Source organism: Balearica regulorum, chromosome 7, assembly GCF_011004875.1.
Source record: "Balearica regulorum gibbericeps isolate bBalReg1 chromosome 7, bBalReg1.pri, whole genome shotgun sequence".
In the NCBI taxonomy this organism is placed as follows: Eukaryota; Metazoa; Chordata; class Aves; order Gruiformes; family Gruidae; genus Balearica; species Balearica regulorum.
The window spans coordinates 5,135,390-5,157,119 of NC_046190.1; the positions used below are offsets into that span (position 1 = coordinate 5,135,390).

General features: G+C 43.1%; 1 protein-coding gene across 1 annotated transcript in view; it reads right to left on the reverse strand.

The window, feature by feature from the left end:
- Positions 1-343: 343 nt before the first annotated feature.
- LOC104637808 (scavenger receptor cysteine-rich domain-containing protein DMBT1) overlaps positions 344-21,730 on the reverse strand; it is a 52,826-nt gene continuing 31,439 nt past the window's right edge. The window contains exons 8-20 of the mRNA XM_075757665.1: positions 18,181-18,252; positions 17,583-17,672; positions 16,333-16,443; positions 14,997-15,107; positions 10,898-11,230; positions 9,039-9,353; positions 7,446-7,478; positions 6,755-6,790; positions 6,405-6,437; positions 5,022-5,081; positions 3,939-3,974; positions 3,191-3,296; positions 344-560 (exon numbers count right to left, since the gene is read on the reverse strand). Coding sequence (XP_075613780.1) covers positions 344-560; positions 3,191-3,296; positions 3,939-3,974; positions 5,022-5,081; positions 6,405-6,437; positions 6,755-6,790; positions 7,446-7,478; positions 9,039-9,353; positions 10,898-11,230; positions 14,997-15,107; positions 16,333-16,443; positions 17,583-17,672; positions 18,181-18,252 — 1,553 coding nt within the window. The remainder of the gene's footprint in view (positions 561-3,190; positions 3,297-3,938; positions 3,975-5,021; positions 5,082-6,404; positions 6,438-6,754; positions 6,791-7,445; positions 7,479-9,038; positions 9,354-10,897; positions 11,231-14,996; positions 15,108-16,332; positions 16,444-17,582; positions 17,673-18,180; positions 18,253-21,730) is intronic.

Below are 21,730 nucleotides of genomic sequence, written 5' to 3' on the forward strand. Positions count from 1 at the left end.
GTTAACCTCCCTTAAATCTCAGTATATTTGAGCTATTTGGTCCAGTGGAGAGAACTGGAAGAACTGAGAGGGAAACAAAGTCTTGATAAGAAAAATCAGCCAGCTGATCCAATTACTGTTTGTCACTGAGAGTATTTACTGAAGTTTAGGATTTTACAAATCTGGAATATAGATCCCAAAGATCTGAAATTAAGGAACGCAAGTACAGTTAAGATTAAAATACCTTTAGATTTACACCCCCAAGTATAATGTATTTTTAGAAATTATTAGCAGGTGTGCGACACACTGATCACGTATATAAGTGATCAACATAAGGTTAGAAGAAGCATTGTTGGGGCTGTTATTATTTGGAGACAATAATAATGACGTCGTCATCTCTTGCGCTTCTTTTGCCTCTCATCATATAGCCCTGGTAGCGTTGGGAAGGATAACTGTATCTGTTGCATGCTAATACTTTGCACTGTAGGCAAACTCTTGGGTATATGGGACCTCTGAAATTGAACTGGATGATCCTCTTGCCTGGTGAATAGTAGCTCCTACAGGTTGGGTCCCTTACACACCTGAGAAAAGAAAGGAAGGAAAAAACCCACATATAATTGTCATACAAAAATTGTGACATGGTCACTAAGCCCATTTATTTCATTGGTTGCAAGAAACTTTCCTTCAGAGATTTCTAACAGTGATGTTAATCCCAATTCACAGCACAGAACTCCTGAACACAGGTGCAACTATATGGAATTTAAATCTGTATGTCAGTATAATATGGAACATAACCTATATAAATATCACACGCATATGTAAATGTATAAATCTAAAGCACCTGATGGAATTCTAAGTATGTGAGAAAGAGTTACTGTGTAGGTCTGTTATCTTTCATCTCAACCTTAGACTTTCTGAAGAGCTACGAAGAAACAATTCCATACCCCAAATCAACAAAAAACCTTTCATTGGATGCTTCATTCTTCTCTAAAATTTTTACATAATTTGTGAAATACCTTCTGCGAATTTATACCAATTCTTCTTCCCTAGCAGAATATTATGGTGAATTAAAAATAAAAAGCTAACTAACAAAACTGTGTGTTTTTGTCCTCATAGGTAGTTCATTTAAAATCCTGCTGCTTCTTGCACATGGGTGACTCAAATGTGTTTCAGGACTGTGTATCTTTGGTGTATGTGTTTGTTGTTGTCCATATGAAGTCAATCACATGTGAGGAATTATTTTGAAATGGTTGTTGAGATATTTTCCTTACTCTTTTCTAAAGAAATCAGATGCCACAGTTGTAAAGTCATGAGGATTTAGAAAGACCACACACATGTCTGTAAACAGCATCAGATTTGTCTCTGTGCTGTGGAGGGTAGCAGGAACAAACAAATCCTGGTTTGGATGAGATCTTCACTGAATTTGAAAAAGATAGTGAATCATAAAAGGCAAACTTGACAATAAATCATATAGATGGAGTTTACTGGTATGGAGATGCTGTAACACTGGGTATTGTGTGGGCACCAGTGTTCCTGTGTGTTTTGCAGTTGAGGTTTGGCAAGAGAATTTGTATTTTTGCTGTAGAAGGTGCCAGAACTGGATCGTTCCACTGTGTTGGAAAAGGTTGTGGCTTGATGGGCTATGAGTTTAGAGCTTCAAAGTATGGCTGAAACCTTTTCCTGAATGTCTCTAGAAAGTCAGGCGAGCTAAGGGGTAACAGGGTTGAGCTGTCCATGCTGGGAGGATCCCTGGCCACTGGAGGTGGCCCAACCACAGGTCCCAGCTGAGGACATTGTCGAGTTGTGAGAAAGTCTGCAGAGCCATATGAGATAAGAGATGTGAAATTACTGACGAATCAATTACTGTTGATTTGGGTGCAGTTCGTAGCTCAAGGACTCAAGAGGGAAAACACCAACATGGAGAGGTAGAAAGTCGTAAAGGGAAAAAAAAAAAAACCATGGAGAATGGCAGCTGAGAACAGTGGAGGATCTTTTTGAAGGAGCCATGGAGGAAGAGCAGCCCTTCCCTGCCCGACTGTCACCTGGCCAGCAAAGGCTTGTTGGGAGTCTCCTCGGTGTGGTGAGCATGCTAACGCCCAGCTCGTTAAATCCTGCTCTCTGTTGTATGTTGGGGTGAATACACCATGGGTTTATGCATTGCAGCTGTACATAACCCACAAGGAGTGTCTTTGTTTCGGGCACATTTAGCTGCCTACAAAGTGACCTGACAAGGGAGGGTTAGGAAAGGCAAGTGGAGTGGGGAAGCAAGTGAAATGGGGAAGGTTGATATTATCGTATAATTTAGAATAACGAACTTTTAGAAACATAATTTTGTTGTGGTGTTAATATAACGTCTGTCTATGTGGTGGATGTTCCATGTCAACTTCCCGAGTCTTGGCATTCACAAAGCCATGGGGTGGCATCATCCGGTAACAATCTTTAAAAATATTTTTGAATTTTTTTCATAAATAACTTTGATAATGTCTTGGCACGTGACAGTTTCAAACCCAAACGCTCCTACCAGCCTTCTTGTGCCACAGCCTTTGCGTGACATGTGAAACATGGCATGGGAGTCGATCCCAGGCCTGCATTGGGGGTTGCTCAGGTCTCTGTTCCCTGCACGATCACCTCTGGCATTGGTGTAGGGTCTTCTGGTGGTCACTGTTGTGAAAATGTCCTTCCCTAACTCTTATATCAATCAGTGTTTAGAGGATGAAAGTGTATTAACTTTATTAATACATATTAGTGCACATTATAAACTGTAATGCAATGAGGTAGTGAAATTTTACTGGAGACTCCAGTATTGTTCATGCTTATGTAAAACAAAGCAAAGGACAGCCCAGCCCTGGAAAGAAGGACTTTGCTTCATGGAAGCTTAGACCTGTCCATGAAGGATTCCCCTGGACAGCCAAGATAACACCAGCATCCCAGCCACTCTGACACATCTTTGAAACCCTCCCAGCATCATCTGGTGTCATAGATCAGTAACTTCAGCATGACTGACTCCAGGGGCACCTGGATCAATAGACAGGCAGCGAGAACGCTGCAGAAATAGAGTTGCTTTGCCAAGTTTTACTATGATTAGTAATCAGTTGTATGAGTGTAAGTAATTAGTCAAATCGTGTTGAAGGGTATAAGAACCCAGTGCAAAACCATGTTTGTGGTGCCCCAGTTTGGCTGGGACACCACATGCGCATGAATAAATGCTTACCCTTGTAATTTTATGCTTTGCATCCCAGGCCGCCTTGGTTGACACAGGCCAGTTAAGAATCTTAGTAACATCACCCGCATGTATTTAGGCAGATAAGTAAGGTTTTCTGGAGAAGAAGGAATTTAATGTTAATAAACCGTATGTAAGTATAGAGTAAAATGCAGCATGTATTAAACACCAGTGTGCTTTGCAAATGCAAACGTGGGCCTTGCTGCCGTACCTGGAAGTAGCAGCTGAGTGGAGATGAAATGAATTTCTCCTTCTTTGATGGTCACCATTAAAATCTCATTACTCCCTCCTACAGCTAACCCCGAGGTTACACATGTTAGTGCTGTCCGTCCGTTCTCTCATGGAAGAGGGTGAGCTCACTGTGATAACGAGCTGTTTCTTTGCGTTCGAGCCCTCCAGAGCACCCTGGCACTGACTGGCCGGCAGCCTGGCAGGCTACAGGTGGACGTTTTAAACGTATTTTTTCAATAAATGCTGCAGACACAGGCCAGCTCATCCGCTTGACGCTTACCACCGAGGATGGTCTGGCTGCCAGCCCCTGCCTCAGTGACATGCGGTCCCTGGGTAAGCGGTGGCATCCCCAAGCTCTCGGCCTGCTCCCTGCATCTCCAGCTTCCCCTGTTCTTCTGCACTAGGATGCCCTCTGCCATAAACCTGCCCGGCTTTCCCAGCTCACATCTCTTACCCAGTGTATACTGCACTTGGGAAGTCATTAAAAAGAAGAATGAGAATACCTTACCTGGGTTTATAGGTGCTGGGTCTGGTTTTTGACGGTCTTTTAACATGGGAAAAAAATTAAAAAAAATAGGCTGAATGAGGAAAATGCGTGCTTTTATGTAATCAATTATGCATTGTAATCAGCTGAATGCATTAAGACTAGGAAATGTTGGTAGCACCAGTTCTGAGGAACAGAGTTGTCACAGACAACGAGCTCATATTAAGAGAAGTGTACAGCTTGAATACTAAAGATGACATATTACTAGCGCTAATGGGAACAAGATTTAATTCTCTTTGGTCCTTAGTGTAGGCAGATAGTCCCAAATGCATGCTTTGCATCTGAAGTTCAGTTTCCCGTATGCTGTCAACACAAATCTCTATGTTTGATTGATGCAGCTGAGTGCCCTTTACCAATGCGTACCTGACAGGGCCAGACTTTAAAAGAAAACCTGAGTCAGCTAGGTAAGCATCAGAGGCAGAATATTTTCAATCAATGAACAGAACTTGCAATTCAAATTTTTCAACAGATAAATCCCATTGTAGAGAAGTTTATCTGAGGTTCAAACCAAATACTGCTGAATATGATAGAATCATAGAATACTGGAATGGTTTGGGTTGGAGGGGACCTCAAAGCCCACCTAGTTCCAACCCCCTGCCATGGGCAGGGACACCCTCCACTAGCCCAGGTTGCCCAAAGCCCCATCCAGCCTGGCCTTGAACACTTCCAGGGTTTGTCAGAAGGATTTCCATCCACAGACTCAAATTCCAGTGGATATACAACTTAGGAAAGTGCAGGGAGGATAACTTCCCAGGAGTGTGATGACCCAGAGCAAATATGAGCTTATATTGGTGTGGTGTGTCTGCCCCAGCGGCTTTCCCTTCCCTAGTGCTTTCATCAGTGCAGGTATTAGTTCCATATCAATATCAAGAGCCTTTTCCATCCCTTGATTTGTATGGAAGCCAAAGGACTTATCCCTGAAGTTATTTACTAGATCCATGAGATTATGCACACAGTGGAGACAGGGAGCCATCCCAACACAAAAATCAGATCATGCCTTTGCTAGGTAACTGAGGAGTTAATCCAGAGTAATTCTGTATTACTTACAAGTGGTAACAGCTGCTGCTTCAGGGGTTGGGGAGTCTGACAGAGTGGATGAGTTTGTTACTGTGAAAAGGGAAAATATGAAATTAAACATTGTCCATGTTTTAAATATGTTGATGACTCACATGAAAGAGTAAACTGCTCACCATGGTTCAAGAGATGACCAGAATTAAATACCTGATATTGCAGCTATCGGGGACTCGGTCAGGACTGTCAAAGAGAAAGTAAACCCCAGGTTTTAGTAATTGTTACGTTACTGTGTGAGCAAAGTAAGTCCTGTTACTGGGGAGGGAATCAGTAGTTTACTCCCAGGATCAAGCATTAGACCCATTCTACTAAAGCTAAAGTCATACGTACCTGCTGCTTCAGGTGTCGTGTTTTCGGCAGGGGCTGATCCGAGACATGAGACAAAACAAAACTGCAGGTTAGCCGTTGTCCCCGGTGCGAGGCACCTGAGCCACAGGAGACCGGCAGGTCCCATGTGAGTGGCGATGGGCCACAGCGCCTGGAAGATGCTGCTGCTGCCCAGGGCGGGCGTTAGCAGAGCCTGCCCGGAGCGTGAGCAGCATCAGCGGGAGCAAAGCACATCCCCATGCGGGCTGCCTCTGCCATGGCCTCCAATGTGCTTCTGACCTCGAAATCTGGGGGATGTTTGCTAAACAACAGTTTGGGTGCCGGGGGTAACGAGATAAATTTATGGGTTATAACGTGCGGTGTCCCTAGCAATGCCCTGTGCTGCACTGATGCTGTCGAGGTCTGTGCTACCGCCTCGGCGGGCGTTGAACCTGGCCATTCCTATGGGAAGCACAGTCTGGTCTGTGCAGCCGTGGGGATGTAGCTTTGGGAAGCACGGGAAGGCTGGTTTTCTTGGAGTGGATGATTGAGTGCAAATCTGAATTTATTCTGGTGTGGTGTGTCTGCCCCAGCGGCTTTCCCTTCCCTAGTGCTTTCATCAGTGCAGGTATTAGTTCCATATCAATATCAAGAGCCTTTTCCATCCCTTGATTTGTATGGAAGCCAAAGGACTTATCCCTGAAGTTATTTACTAGATCCATGAGATTATGCACACAGTGGAGACAGGGAGCCATCCCAACACAAAAATCAGATCACGTCTTTGCTAGGTAACTGAGGAGTTAATCCAGAGTAAAGCTGCATTACTTACAAGTGGTAATGGCTGCTGCTTCAGGGGTTGGAGAGTCTGACAGAGTGCATGACTTCGTTACTGTGAGAAGGGAAAATATGAAATTAAACGTCCATATTTTAAATGTATTGATGGCTTAAGGATATTTTGCAACTTAAATGATTCTATGATTCTGTGACTCACGTGAAAAATGCTAAACTAGTAAACTGCTCACCATGGTTCAAAAGATGACCAGAAATAAATACCTGCTATTTCAGCTGCTGTGGACTCGGTCGGGACTGTCAAAGAGAAAGTAAACCGCAGGTTTTAGTAACTGTTATGTTACTGCGTGAGCAAAGCAAGGCCCCCAGCAGTGCCCGGCGCTGCAGCGATGGCGGTGAGGTCCGTGCAAGGATTTCTCCCGTACCAACACCAAGACCCTTTCCTTCTTTATTGTGTATGGAAGTTAAGGGAGAGGCGATTGGGATTGCCCCTGAAGCTGATGGTTAAATCCACGAGAATTTCACAGACAGTGGAGGCAGGGAGCCAGTCAATACATGATCAGAACTTGGCGGACAGCTCAGCATTGAACCCAGAGTAACACTGTATTACTTACAAGTGGTAATGTCTGCTGGTTCAGGAGTGGGAGAGACTGTTACTGTGAGAAAGAAGAGATTAAATTAAATATTGCCTGCATTTTAAATGTATATTTTTGCCCTGAGACCCATAGCAGCATCCTCAGCTGCTTGCAATATCGTGCTCACCACGGTTCAGTAAGCGACCAGAAATAAATACCTGCTGTTTCAGCCACCGTAGACTCGGTCAAGACTGCCAAAGAGGAAATAAAAGCCACGCTTTGCTAATTTTTTCAATATTGCATGAGCAAAGCATAGATTGACAAAGCAAAGCAATGTTATCGTTTAGATGTAATTAGGTGTAATAACGAGATCCTCAATCCACCTACATTACAGCAGTTTAGCCCATAATTTGGAATTTGTGTAAACCACAAGCTCGTGGTGTTTCCACCGCCATTGAGGGTGGATGGAAACCACGTGTGTGGTTCCATGTATCACCACAGAGGCAGAAGAGCTCAGTGCGGCAGGACCCTTCTGTCCACAGATCCCACCAGGAGTTTGTGTTCACCTCAGCACCTTCTGTTCTTCAGCTAATGATGAGGTAAGGGCTCTCACCTCCGAGAGAGCACGAATTTTGGCTCAAAGCTGTTAAAGTCCAAAGGAATCAGCACTCTGCTGCAGGATAAGTTGTATTTGACTAAATCTGAGATAAATAAACAAACACTGAAGTACCTGTTGCTTCAGGTGTGGTGAGCTCCAGAGGGACTGTCAGGAGAGAAAATAAAAACCATCAAAAGAAGGAAAGCCAGATCAATGCTTTCAGTTGTAAGGCGAGACCAGCAGCAGCGCAGTCAGGGTTCTCCCCAAAGCCGTGACTGAGATGATGTTTTCTGAAGCCTTGGAGAAGGCTGCAGGTGTTTCTGCCCACCCCTTGGTGTTTCTGCCGTGCCATTCTCCCTGCCTCCCTGTGCAACGAATACATCTGTCGACAGCGGGGCAGAGAAGCAAACCTGGTGGGGACAGGTGTAATTTCTGTCCTGCCTCCTCACCCAGGATGGAATCCAGTACGAATTGCTGCTTGCAGTGAAGTAGCTCCACCCACTGCAAGATCTGCCGGAGCCTGGAAGATGAGCAGTCCGTAACTCCTTTTAAATTACATAAATTGTGTGCAGCTTGGGAAGGTTAGTTGGGAAACAAACATTTTGTTCAGTATATTATTAAAAATGTTTAAGCAAGCATGGCTTGTGCTGCAATACAGCCTCTTGATACATCGGAGGAGAAATGCTTTGCATTTAAGCAAGACTGAGTGGGTTGGGAATGTGGACTGATAGTCTGAACATAATTTCTTGTTAAATGCTTGTCCTGGGGCATGCAGCTTATGCAGAGCACATCAAAGATTTGTTGCAATTGTTTCTCCAATATTCATTGTAATTATTTGTCAGTAACCATCAAGTAAGAACAATCCATGGTACCAGGAAAAGGGGAGAGGAGAAGAAATAACAAAAATGAAATCAGAGTGAAAATGTGAGCCTCTTCAGAGGGGTAGTAAAAGCTTTATTCACTTCTTATTCACTATGTAAGTCTCATGGCACTGTTATTCATTATATCATTATAATATAATATGCCTTAGCACAGCATGAATATCACTTCCCTGTAGGATCTCACTCTCTTTTGGGCAGAAACAGCTGAGTTCAAAAAGATGCAGTGACCTGCCAGCCTACACTGATGTCTGGGATCAGACACACCACGTTCCTATAGTGCCAGAACCTCCAGCAAAACAGTTTTGTCTTGCATCCTCAGCTAGCATGAGTTTTCAGTGTTTTCCTCAGTAACTTTCACATAAATATGATGCAGATCTTTGAAAATTACTACAAATTTATAAAGAGAAGAAAAGATGTTTATAAATCTGCAAGTCTGACACAAGTACTTTGAGGGTCTTGGGCAAATAGTCTTTGTCCCAAAAGCAAATTCCATGTCGGTCTGCCAAAACCTACCAGTGGTCCTCTCTGGAAGAAAATGTCTATAGCCCCGCTCTTCCCTCTCTGCTTCCCCCAGACCCCAGGTAGAGGAATCCCTTCTGTGAAGGTCAAGATGGCCCCAGGATGTATGGAGCCCATGGGGGATGGTCCCACCTGTGACCAGGGTGCCCCTGCCCACCTTCCTGGCACTCATTGGCCTCCCCCCTCCCTGCTTGGCTGCTGCCAAGGGTCCCCGTTCCCATAGTGGCTCCAGCCTTGCACCAAGCTCCTCCTTTCACCCATACTGGCTTGCATGCATGACTTGGGAAACTTAATTCACATTAAATAAAATGTAAAAGGTGAGTACCTTCACAGATAACACCAGCGTCTTCCTTGTGGTAGCAGTCGTGCGTGCCCAGCCCAGTGTGAGAGCATTGCTCCAGGGAGGACTCGTCCCCTCTGCACGCCACGTTGTCCAGGAGAATATCTCCTGTGCCTTCCCCAAAAAAGGCATCAATTTTGGCTGAGACCGGCTGCCCACAGCCCAGCTGCCTGCACACAACCGTGGCATCCATCATGTCCCAGCCGTCATCGCAGACGGTTGCCCAGCTCCCGTTGTGAAAGACTTCGAGGCGTCCCGAGCACATGTCCACTCCGTTCGCCAGTCTCAGGGCCATGTCTTGGAAAAGCAGAGGGAAATGCATGGGCACCCAGCAGCCTCAGAAATGGGCTTTCCAGCTGCATTTATCAAATAGCAAAAGCCAACTTTGTTGTGTTGCACAGAAAATGGCAAAAACATGAAATTAATCTTATTGTAACAAGCCACATTGTGTCAGCTCATCAGCTATCATAAATCCTTACTCTCATAGTGTGCCATATACACTAGGTAGTGAATATAAACATTTTTTTTCCTCTTGCAGGCTCTGATGTATATGTCTGTAGCTAACATAACCATTCCTATTGACACCAGTATTCTTTAACAGCAAAACTCTTAGATAAGCCTCAAGTATCTCAGAAACTCACCTTACATGCATTTATTTGCTTTGAAATTTTTACCTATACAATTTTTGCCTTCCTAACAGTACTTAAGTTACTATATAAAATGTATCAGCTGTGAAAACCTTGCAAGACCCATCTAGGGAGAACTCACCAGCTGGAACGGGCTCTGTTGTGACTGGGGCAGTAACTGGCTCTAGGAAAGGAAACAGAAGAGTGAATTTCTAATTTTACTACAGAGGATGCTTAATAATGTTCTTCAGTTCCTGTATGAAAATAAAGAAAGCAGTACTGATAGAGAGCAACCCATCCATCTCTGGAAGCATCACCACCAAAAGGGAGAAGGCTGCAAACCCCTTTTTAAATGTCAGGTGTTAATCTGAGATTAAATCACTTTAGAGATGTAATCTTTAATTGGTTTAGGTGTGGGACATACACACCAAAGAGACACATGTCTGCTTGGGCCACATGTTTAACTCCACTTGAGGTCTTTACTGAAAAACCTAACTCTATTAAAAATTTGTTTTGATTTTTCCCCAGGGAAAGGTATCCCCAGGATAAGCTGTAAACCAGCATTCTTTGTGCCAGGTCTCATCCACAACCCCTTTCAGTCGGTTCCGTTTCACCTCGGTCATTTCAGGCTCATAGAGTGCCCGCCACCCGGATGAGCTTTGTCCATGGACCACCACTTGCCATGGCACAGAGGCTGCAGTGACGCGGGCTCTGCAACTGCACACGTGTTTCCAGTCAGAGTATAGAATCGCTGCAAAACTGGGAATTGATTTGGAAAAAATCCTAAAGGAAGTTACTAAAAATATTTTCCTCCTAAATAAAAGAAAAGGAAATTTGATTTACTAGTCATAGTTCATAATTTATGGGACCTCAGGACTAGGAGGACTGAAATATAATAGTGATGATGTAAAATTATGATTCAAATAGTAATGCATAAAGGAGCCAAGTAATGGAATAGGAAATGGCATCTAATAAGATTGACAATGATATTCCATGTAGCCAAAGAATCTGAGAATTAAAATAAAAAATTAAAACACAAATCTGTGTGAATAAACTGCATGAGTTAACAAAAAGAAAAAATGTGGTAGAGACAGCAATTCTCATAGGTCTTTGTTTCAGGCCTGAAACAATTCCACTGATGGAAACAAGTCATGCATCAAAATCTTAGCTGCAGGCAAGCTTGCATTGCTCACAAAGCAATAGTTTAGGAGACATGTGCTAGCGTACCTGCACAAATGACGCTGGCATCCTCTTTATGTTGGCAATTATGGACAGCGATCCCTCTGTGGGAACACTCCCACAGGTCGGCTTCATCCCCTCTGCACTGCACGTCATCGAGGAGGATGTTCCCAGAGCCTGGACCAAACTGGGCTTCAGACACAGCTAGCAGAGCTTCTCCGCACCCCAGCCTCCTGCACACCACCTTGGCGTCCGCCAGCTCCCAGGCGTCGTCGCAGACCGTTCCCCAGCTGCCGTTGTGATAGAGCTCGACGCGGCCCGAGCACTTGCCGTCGCCGTCTGCCAGTCGCAGGGACAGAACGGAGATGTCTGCTGCGGAGAAAGAGCCCGCATAGCGCATCAGTGGCGTTTATCCACGGCGCTGGCCAAGTGCCACCCCAGTGAAGACAGGAGCAGGTAGCCCACAACGTAGTCTGCTCTGACAAAGGATCCTCCCCTGAATTTCAGTGCTGTTGTAGGATATTATAAATGCTCGAACTTTCCATCTTTCTACATGGAATACTCAATGGGCACGGACGTAGTTCTCTTCCACAACGTGCTGATCTCTGGGGAAAATGATCCTCACCCATGCAGCTAGCTGCCACTTCTTCCCACTTTGTGCAAGGTTTTCTACCTTTTATTTACCATCATTCTCGTCTATACTGTAGTGCTCTCTAAAGGATGAACACAAATATCCAGAACCAACCTTTTCCTGGGATACCTTGCCATCTAAGGGATATGGTTTGGGGTTTTTTTGGTCTTTTCCCCTTTAAATAATGCCTGGTTCAGCTTCTTTTCCCATCCTTGCTAACCCTCTGGCATAACAGATGGTTGGCACAGCATCATTTCCCCAGAATAGTAGCAGAGCTATTTCTACAGACCATGCTCATTTCTGAGAGCTGGGTACTTACGGAATACTCCACACATTTATCTCACTTTCAGAGGGAAAGGCTTTTAGAGATCTGAAGTTCCAAATTAGTTTTATGGGCCTGGAGTGTATTTTTCTTTCAGAGAAAGAAATCAGGGACACCACCGACAGCATAATGGAGTTCCTCTTAGTTTGTGGCCATCATAAACTGTACCGAGTGTACACACCTGTCTTACTCCTTGGTGGGTCAGTGATTACGAGGTTGTCATTTTGGGACATTTTGCTGTCACCTGGCAGCCATTTGTAACTAACTAATGCACATCCATTCAGAACGAGGGCCATGCTTCCTAGGACTCTGTTTCCCCTTAATTCCTTTTTGCCGACCATGATCAAAGCTCCTTCCATCTGAGTACCATGCTTATCATTTACTTCTGCAAAAGTTGGCTCTAAAGAAATGCCAGCAGCAATCTGCTTGGCTCACTTCCCAAGATCTAAGTCTAAAGTTCTACAAGACTGCCAAATATGATTTCAGGGAGAAAAAAAGATAATTGGGACAAAAGATGATTGAGACAAAAGAAAATTACCCTGTTGATCCAGGTGTTGAGTATTCACCAGCAATAGCGAAAGGAGTTAAATAAAAAGTTTAAGAACTGGACTATATTAGCTATCTAAATCCAGGTGGGAATAGTGAGAAAGAGGCAGATTAAAAATTCTGTATCCAGACCTTGACTTAAATTACAGGCAGAAATAAATTTTTTGTGATTCAGCTGATATTAAAAATGGCTTTACTGGGAGGCAGGCTTCATTCCTATTAAAGTCTGTAAGTAAATGAAGTATTTCATTAATCTGAAATATGAACATCCATCTGAAATTTTTTGGGGCACTTCTTCAGAAAACAAAGAACTGATTAAGTTACAGTCCCAAGAACCTTTAATGTATTCTTCTGGGGGTGTCTACAGACAGCGGAAAGGCAACTTTTTACTTTCAGTAAATTAATAACAGAAAATAATCAATATCTGTATCTCTCCAAAGTCAATGCTTTGTGCTTAGTTAAGTGTATAATACAGTCAAAGGAATCAGTGAGCACTTAGTTTTCCTGAGACTTTAACATAAACAACCGTTTACCTGCGGTATGTACAAATTAAAGTAATGAGATTATTAGTTAGAGCTATAAAGGAGCCTTTTTTCACCTATAACCATTGAACAGCATCCCTGTTACACACAACACGCATAAATAAGATGGAACTGTTTGCTCAAATACTTGGTTGAGTAGACATAGGCAAAGTACTTATTAGTTGCAAGCACATAGTTCCATAGTAGTTCTTAGGAAACCATACATACACCATGTATTATGTTCCTTCAACCTGCATAATAGTCAACAGATCACTCATTTAAGTAATTCACGCTCAACTTCTGGAAGCCAAGCAAATAAAAATAAATCGTGAGGGACCACATTCATTTCTCAGTTTCACTGGTGTATGCAAAGAAGTGCAAACTTCTTTCATTCAGCTGGAATAGAGCCCAGTCTGAATAAGTAAGGCAAGCAGCAAAATCTGATCAAAGCTCTGTGAAATATTCTTCAAAGTAAGAAAGTTTTCATTTCTATCCTTTTGAAAGTGAAATGACTGGCAGGAAAAAGGTAGAAAAACACTGACTGAAATCTTCTTCACTGTGCTGAAGATTTGTCTGTTCATTTCTAAGACAATACTTGTAGAAATTAAGGCAGACAGATCCTAGATCTTGAACACGAAAATATTGTTTGAAATTAGGTGAATGAGTGGAACAGTAAGGAAATTGGTATTACACTTTCTAGTGCTCCCACCACTGGCATTGAGTCACAGCTCTGAACTTCTGACAGCATAGGTAAGGCTGCAGAAGACAAGCAGTGTTGAAAGAAAGATTGTAAAGAGAGGAATGATCACTTGCCTTGCTAATTGTTTATCGTGTTATGCAGCATGTTGGACTAACAGATGGTATGGGTGTGAAACAGCCAGCCACAGCTACCATACCATAGTGAGATCCACAGCCCTTGCCACTGAGGCTGGAACAGAGCAGGTAGAATGGCAGAAGGAATGGCAAGGTCTGTGCACTCTCTGGAGGACACGATGAGAATTCAAAATGATCTTCATAAACTTAATAAATGTCAAAAATCAGCAAGCTGAAATTCAATAAAGACAGGTGGAATGGGCTGCTCATTGGAAAGAGAAAACCAAAGCACAAAGGCAAAATCATCCTTTCAGCTGGCACAGAAGGACTGTGGAAAAACTGGAAGCTGGTAACGTTAATGCTACAGTGAGCCAGTCCGGTCTCAGCCTTGCTCTCAGAGTGATAGATGGGAGCTACTTATTCTCCTTGGTGCTAAAGAGACCTCAGCTGCTCAGTCGGTGATTGCATGCTTAAGAAAGAGATAATGGGGAGAGCTTGGATGAACAAATCAAGAATATAATAGGCTTGAAAATCCTGAGCTCTGGGGAAAGCTTTAAAGCGCTGTATTTAGTTTTTGTGTGAAGTGTCTTTCACTATTCTGAAGAGGGCTCTAAAGAGGATGGCCACCAGATCCTCTGCTCCTCAGAGTCTTCAGAGAGCTAAAAGAGCAACTGTAGGGACTACAGAAAATGTCCATCAATAGAAGAACTTTGAATATAGCGTCCAACACATTTTTTTGTGTGTCTCAAAAATATCTGTGAAGTTCAGAGTTATCTTCCCTGGTGGAGATTTGCATAGGAGCTTAAAGCTTACTGGTGCTATCAATTTCTGCTTCAGTAGAAGAGGAGGTAGGACAGCATGTGGTGGAGAGAAGGGTCCCAACTCAGCTGATGGCTGATGCTGTCTGGTGAAATTCTGGTTCTAAGATTTTTTTAATACCCAAGAAATTATTTCATAGATTCATTAAAACAGGTCATTCATTAAAAACTTGCAAATTATATTACAAAATAGATGCCAGAATAAGAGCTGCCCCAACAAAGAGAATGGGGAAAAGGTGGGACACATGCACACACGTTGCAGCACGATCAGCGCTGAAGAAGGGCTGGGAACCACTGGGAGGTGCTGAGGAGGAGTATATGAACGGGACAAGCATACAAAGTACGCTCAGATTTGTCTCCTGGTTGCCTTTTTGCAGCTCAGGGACTTTCTGAGCCCCAAATGGTGCTTTGCGTGGTGGTGCAGGACAGAGACATTTCTGCTCCTAAAGAACGCAAGGCGCAGAGGTTGTATCTGACTGTTCCTTACCTTCGCTCAGCGTAGGTAGCGATGCTGGAGTCATTAATGGCTCAGTACCGTCTGTGACTGGGGCGGATGTGATCAAGACATCTGTTTCTGTGACAAAATAATCTGTTGAAGCTTTGAGGAAAAAAAAAACAATAGGAACAATGAATAATAATGATAAAACATGAATATGAACCAGAATTAAATTTTTGGTTGAAAGGATCTGGATTTGACATTTTGCTAGAAAAGTGTGAAAATACAGGAAGCTTTGTTTCAGAGAACACACATGGACTCTGTCACTACATAACACCGTGATAAATATATATTTAAAACTTGGATTTTTAAGCTTCTTAGCTACTGGAGAATGAAGCAATGTATTCTTAGCCCTTTTTATCAAAACTTCATTGCATACATTTTCCATAGAGTACGGCCTTCCTTTAGCTCGCTTAGACTCAAAATTGATTTTGCAACTAAACTTTGTCCTTGTAAGCTGTGCTTAGGACTCCTGGTGTAGATACTGCCTCGGTCTCTTCATTTACTGAAGTGGATGCAAAGAAGGAATACAGGGATGTTGAAAGAACTGTGAAAGAGTTGAGGAAATACATTACTGGAGAAAAGCATCAATCAGTGATAGAAACTGGAGCTGATCATTGCTGATGTGATTTTGATTATGTCCTTGAAGGAAAAGTGAATTGTATTGTAGCCTCTAAAATCTGGTAATTTGAGTCAAAACCTCAAGTAAATAATCACCCAGATAAGGTGATATCTTGTTAATACTGACAATAAGGATCTGGGCAGCAGATCTGGGGGCTTAGACAGCAGGCATTCAAGTGAACTTTCTGCTGATATTCTCCACAGGCAGCTCCACAAAAAAACTGCAGCATGATGTGCTTTGCACTCTCCCATCATTAATTCCTTGGTGAGAGAGTCCAACAGGGACGAGTGGGAAAGTACAGAGAACCAGCTGCTGAACTGTGCCAGGTGGTGGCATCTCCATCTTTAAGACTGGGAAAGAATTATCAAAGATTATTGAATCTTTAAAGTGAAGATTTAATTATTGTTGCTCTCCACTTCCCAGACAAAAGCACTGATATTTGGGCACTTTTGCTAAATTATACAAATAGCACAAGCAGCTTAAAGCTCCAAATTGTTTATAATTACATATCTCTCAAACTTTGACAGCCCAATATTTTAGAAATGAAGTGTTTAGAAGCTGGGTTATTTCTTCACTGAGATGATTAATTAACAGTTGACTGATCTTAAACTTTATGTAGTTATTGTAAGCCTACAAATGTAATCTATTTTAAACAAACTGAAACACTATTATTATTAGATTTTATGGTATAGTGTCTGTTCTTACCTTCAGCAGCTGTGGAAGGGATTTCTGGAACTGAGGTACCACCATCTCCTATAAGTGAACCGGGTGAAATGGATGATTCTGCAGTATTTTCAGAGGCTGTGAGAAAGAAACGAGAGGGAAAGCGCATTCAGATAAAGCTGAATGACTGAAATGGGCTCTTGAATTTAATTGCCTTCAGGCTTTCTGGAAAAGGGAGTCTGTGTATTAGTTGTCTTCCACACCCCCTGACATGGCTCAGAAATGGATCTTCATGTTAATGCTTTGCACTACCAGCATCGAAAAAGTTTCAGCCTTCTTTCACTGAGAGTGAGAAAAAAGCAAAAGGACTGTGAGAAGCAAAAATAGAAATGGCAGTAACATTTATTGGTATATAGTTTCCCAACACTGCAACGGGGCGTGTTTTGTCACCTTTACTGAGAAGTTCAAAAAGAGAAATAACAAAGGGCTTTCTGGTTCTATGGAGGGAAATGTTTGTTACAGCTACTCCTGGCTTATCCGACGGAAAGCCTTTCTCCCAGAGCTCCAGTAGTCATTGGAGAAAGGAGGGAGAGGCCATCGGGACTGACACTGAAATACAGCATCGCAGCATCAGTTTTCCTGCAATTCTCTGCTGGATCTCCTTGCCCTGTGGAGCATCACCATTGGCAGGTGGGAGCTGTGCCGAAGAGGAGAGGGATGCTGGAGGGAGAGCCAGCTCTCTCATCCCCAGCTCGCTGGGCTGAGCCTGCAACATCCTGTGCCACAGGTTGGGAGAGGCTGAATTTGAGCTGAGAAATCCTCAAGAGGGAGGACAGGACCTGCCTTTCATCCTGGACTGGCTTGATAAGAAAGACCAAGCCTGGAGGCTTACAAATGGCTTATAATCCAGATAAGCAGTGTTACAAATGTTGAGAAACATAGACTGGGTGGCTTTTTCCTGAGTCATGCTTCTTAAAGAAATAAAAATAAAAATAATGATTTCCTTCAGATTCTGTGGTTCAACTTCTGCACCATTCAGCTTCCCTTGAAGCAGGCTTTGCATACAGCATTTGCAACTCCCGATCAGAGTAGTGGTAGTGTGATAGACTGTCCGTGCTGCCAGAAAGCCAGCAGGTTGGTACCAAGCAGATGGAATACATAGACAAGCATTAGCTGCACTGAGAGATGGTGAGTTTGCAACATTTCTTGGCATCTCCACTGATATCCCCTCCTAACCAAAACTCATAACCATGTTTTTCTAACGTGCTACATGTTGTGCAAATGCCCTTTACCTGTCTGCAGGGTAGTCAGGATTTCTGATGTCCCACCTTCTTCTGTGATGGCGGTGGAAGCGAGGGAGGCACCTGTGCTACCAGAGGAGTCTATAAGGACGAGATATTAAATGGTTGCAAGTAGCAATTAAAAACACGAGTGTGATTTGAGCAGCATGTGACTGGATTTAGGTCTCAGATTTGATTAAAAACTGTGTTATCGCACAGTCTGCTAAATAACCGGAGAGGCAGAGGTCCAACTGAGGGACATGAGTGCAAATGCCTGGCTGCGCTCCTTAATGTTTCTGGAGATTTTTATGAATCTTGGACATACAAAATCATGACGATCTGGATGATCAATGATTTTGCTTTACAAAATTTTTAGTATTTATAGCTATGAGCTCATAGGTATTAATTATTAAATGCATATGTTCCTGATATGTCCTGACAGCTTGATATTTTTAAAGTGAAGATGTTGTAAGGGGGTTGTTCCTTCACAGAGGTGTTTAACTTGCAGTTGTCTGCTATGAATATTTTACAGATTTACATGGTCAGATCATAATCCATCTGAAAAACCCAAATTAACAAAATATTTGTTTTGCAAAATGCCTGTTCTTACCTATATAAACTGTGGTTGGGATTTCAGGAGCTGATGTGGCATTTTCCTCTGTGACAACAGTGGACTCAGAAGCTGTAACGGAGGTCAAGAGAAAGTTGAGGAAATAAAAAGGAGAGATTGGCAGCAATTAGGACTGAACATGTGAACTGAAATCTTGATGAAAGTAAATAGATTTGGGCTTTGCAGGACAGTGAGTCAATGCATAGCCTTTTATTTTTGCTGAAAAAAGACTTTCACCTTCATTTAATATTTAATAATAAAGATAGTAGATATTTCTGACTGCATTCTTTTACTACCAGAGATGCAACAGTCATTTGGAAAGATGCAAAGTGGTAATTGATAGGGGAAATAAAGAATGAGATTTGTCTTGTGCTTTGGAAGTGACTTTCAGCACGCAAGTGTGCCTCACCTTCCTCGAGGGTTGTCAAGGTCCCTAGAGCAGCCGATGTCTCAGTCCCTGCTGTGCTGGAGCTGGGTGCAGGGGAGGAACCTGCAGAGGTGGCCAGGGGGTGGGGAAATACATTACTAAACAGAGTCACTAGCATGTAGGAGAAAAGACTTTTCAAGGATCTGGGAAATCATTAATACTTCAGGCTTCATGGAAAAGAAAGTCAGTTTCTTGGACTTTGACTTTTGGTAATGTGGCTCAGAAGAACATCTTCCAATTAGTAATTGTAAGTGAACTTGGGAGACTGATTTATAGTTCAGAAGAACATCTTCCAATTAGTAATTGTAAGTGAACTTGGGAGACTGATGCAACCAGTGCACCTCTCAACAGGGTATAAACACACCTTATTCCTGTTCTACCTTTGCATTAACTTAAGAAACAGGAAAATTATGCAAGATTATTGAAAGAATTGAAGGTGAAGAAAATATCCAGGTAAGAGTGCCTCAGATGAACTGATTGTAAAGATCTCGCCATACATACATGCAGTCCTGATAATTGTACATGCAGGTAGACTTAATCGCATGCCCATTTTCCCTCCAACCACATTTTCCTATGAAAATGAAGATGGTGTTGGCCATTGGCTCTTCCAAGGCTAATTACATGCAGAGTTATTAAATATTTTTTACTGTATTCCTCCTGTCTGCTCTAAATAAATTGCTTATATTGCTCAAAATTTCCGCACATGACATTTGCAGGTTTTTTTTCCCCTTGCCTTTGCCAGCAGAAGTCAGGGGTTCTGTGGTAGACATCACAACAGTGCTCTCCGTGGAAAATGGTGATGTTTATATTATTTCAAAATAGGCTGCTTCTAGCTATGCAAGCTTTGATTTCAGTTATGTTTATGACGAGTATTAATTTTTATTTTCAATTCCGACATGCCTGGTTCACATCGGGATGTGCTTCTATCTCCTCTTAACTGGTTGCCTTTCTTGTCTTGTGAATGGCTTGTAATCAGATGTTGACTAAAGTGGTCCTGAACTACCTTCTTTTCACCATTTTCATACTCAGCCCTTGCTGCTACCAATCTTGGTATTTTGTCCAGGACATCCATTTGTTTCTCGATCACGCAGACCAGCCTAAACACAAGGAACCTCCACATGCACACAGTTCAGCTCTAGTCTGATTTCCAAGCTCTGCTCTGATGTTTCTTGCATTTATGGTCAACAGGAAAATGCAAAGAGATTTTTAAGAGCGCATATTTTTTTTTTTAAATTTTCTTTTTTTTACCTGAACAGATGACGCCGACATCTTCATTGTGTCCACAGTTATGTCTGTTCCAGCCGGCGTGCTGACAGTCCCAAAGGTAAGATTCAGTTCCTCTACACTGCACATCATCCAGGTGGATGTCTTCTTTGCCAGGGCCAAAATAAGACCATCCCAAGACAGAGACAACTTGACCACAATCAAGTTGCCTGCATACAACACTGCCGCTGTTCATACCAAAGAGATCATCACAGACTGTCCCCCATTTGCCTGCATGGTAAACTTCAACCCTCCCAGAGCATCGGTCCCCTCCAGATACCAGGCGCAGTTGTGGATCTGAAACTAGAGCAAAAATCATAGAATCGTAGAATGGAAGGTACCTCAAAGCCCATGCAGTTCCAGCCCCCCTGCCATGGGCAGGGACACCCTCCACTAGCCCAGGTTGCCCAAAGCCCCATCCAACCTGGCCTTGAACACTGCCAGGGAGCCAGGGGCAGCCACAGCTTCTCTGGGCAACCTGTGCCAGGGCCTCACCACCCTCACAGGGAAGGATTTCTTCCCAATATCTCATCTAAATCTCCCCTCCTTCAGTTTAATACCATTACCCCTTGTCCTATCACTGAAACACTCCCCCATGAAAAAAAAAACCCTGTCAGGTAAACATCTCAATTTGTTTATTCCCAGGATATCTAAACTTCTTAAGTCTAAGCCTGCATCCCCATCTGTGCAGGGACAGGCTGCCCAGTGTTTCTGTGTCCCCGGTACCCAGGGCTTACTGGGGAACACCTGCAGTGCACAGAGCAGTACAGGGCAGGGAGCTGAGCAGCAGAGCTCAAATCAGTGTGGTTAATTCAGCCTTGTTTGCATGGCTCTGCTGTGTACAGGACCCGATCTGTCACGGCAGGTTATCGTTGGCTGTGCTGGTAAGATAACCAGCTCACCCAGAGCTGGCTCATGTAACTCTGCAGATGTGCCTGGTATGTTCACACTCAAGAGCATGTCTTACCCTCTTACCTTTGGGTTTAAATCTGTCTTTTATCCAGTTTGAAAATTTATTCCATAGTGAGTTTAGATCTCTGGTTGCTGAGCCTCCTGGTGAGTTCCACCATAAACCGCTTGCTGTGGCAGATAAGCAAACATATCAGCATTGATGTAACTTATCACAATTCTAGGTATATTTTATGTTTTGCTATGAGATGATTCCCGGTATGTGTTGATACAGAGTTAGATACACTAAGTGTTGGTATGTGGTGTGTTTTCAAAGCAATCCTGCAGTTTCTCCCTGTGTCTGGAAGGACGTGCTCATTTCCTCATAGTTCAGAGGAAGATGACTGTAGAGGACCTTATTTCATGGCAGCACAAAGAGCAAAGGGATCTGACCCCAGAAGTCCTCGTGTACACCCTTCACCTCCAGTGAAGACATGGGCTTCTGGGAGCTGAACTCTGCCAAATTTCACTGGGACGGTAGAAAGGGTTATTACCTTTGCCAGACCACAATAGCAGGGGAGGCTGTGGACCATTTACCTCTGCAGACTGTGACAGTTGTTTTGACTGACAGCCCAGCATGTTAGCTTAAATCTTTGCAAATGCCTGCGCAGGTCTGCATGGGAAGCCCAACTTTGTCTAACTCTGCAGTGAACAATATACTATATTCTTCTTAAAGTATTTAAAAATGTATGGTTGATTAAACCAGACCATGGCATCATGGTTTAGATACCAGGGGATGAAATGGTCTTCCAAAACAGGATACCAACCTGTGGTCTCATCGTATGGTTTTGATAATCTGTAGTTTTAGTCACATAAATAGCTTTGAAAATCTACTTATAGTCACTGAAAAGAAAAAGGATTTAGGCTGACAGGGGTCAAAGCAATGTTTTAAAATAGCAGCATTTTAAAACA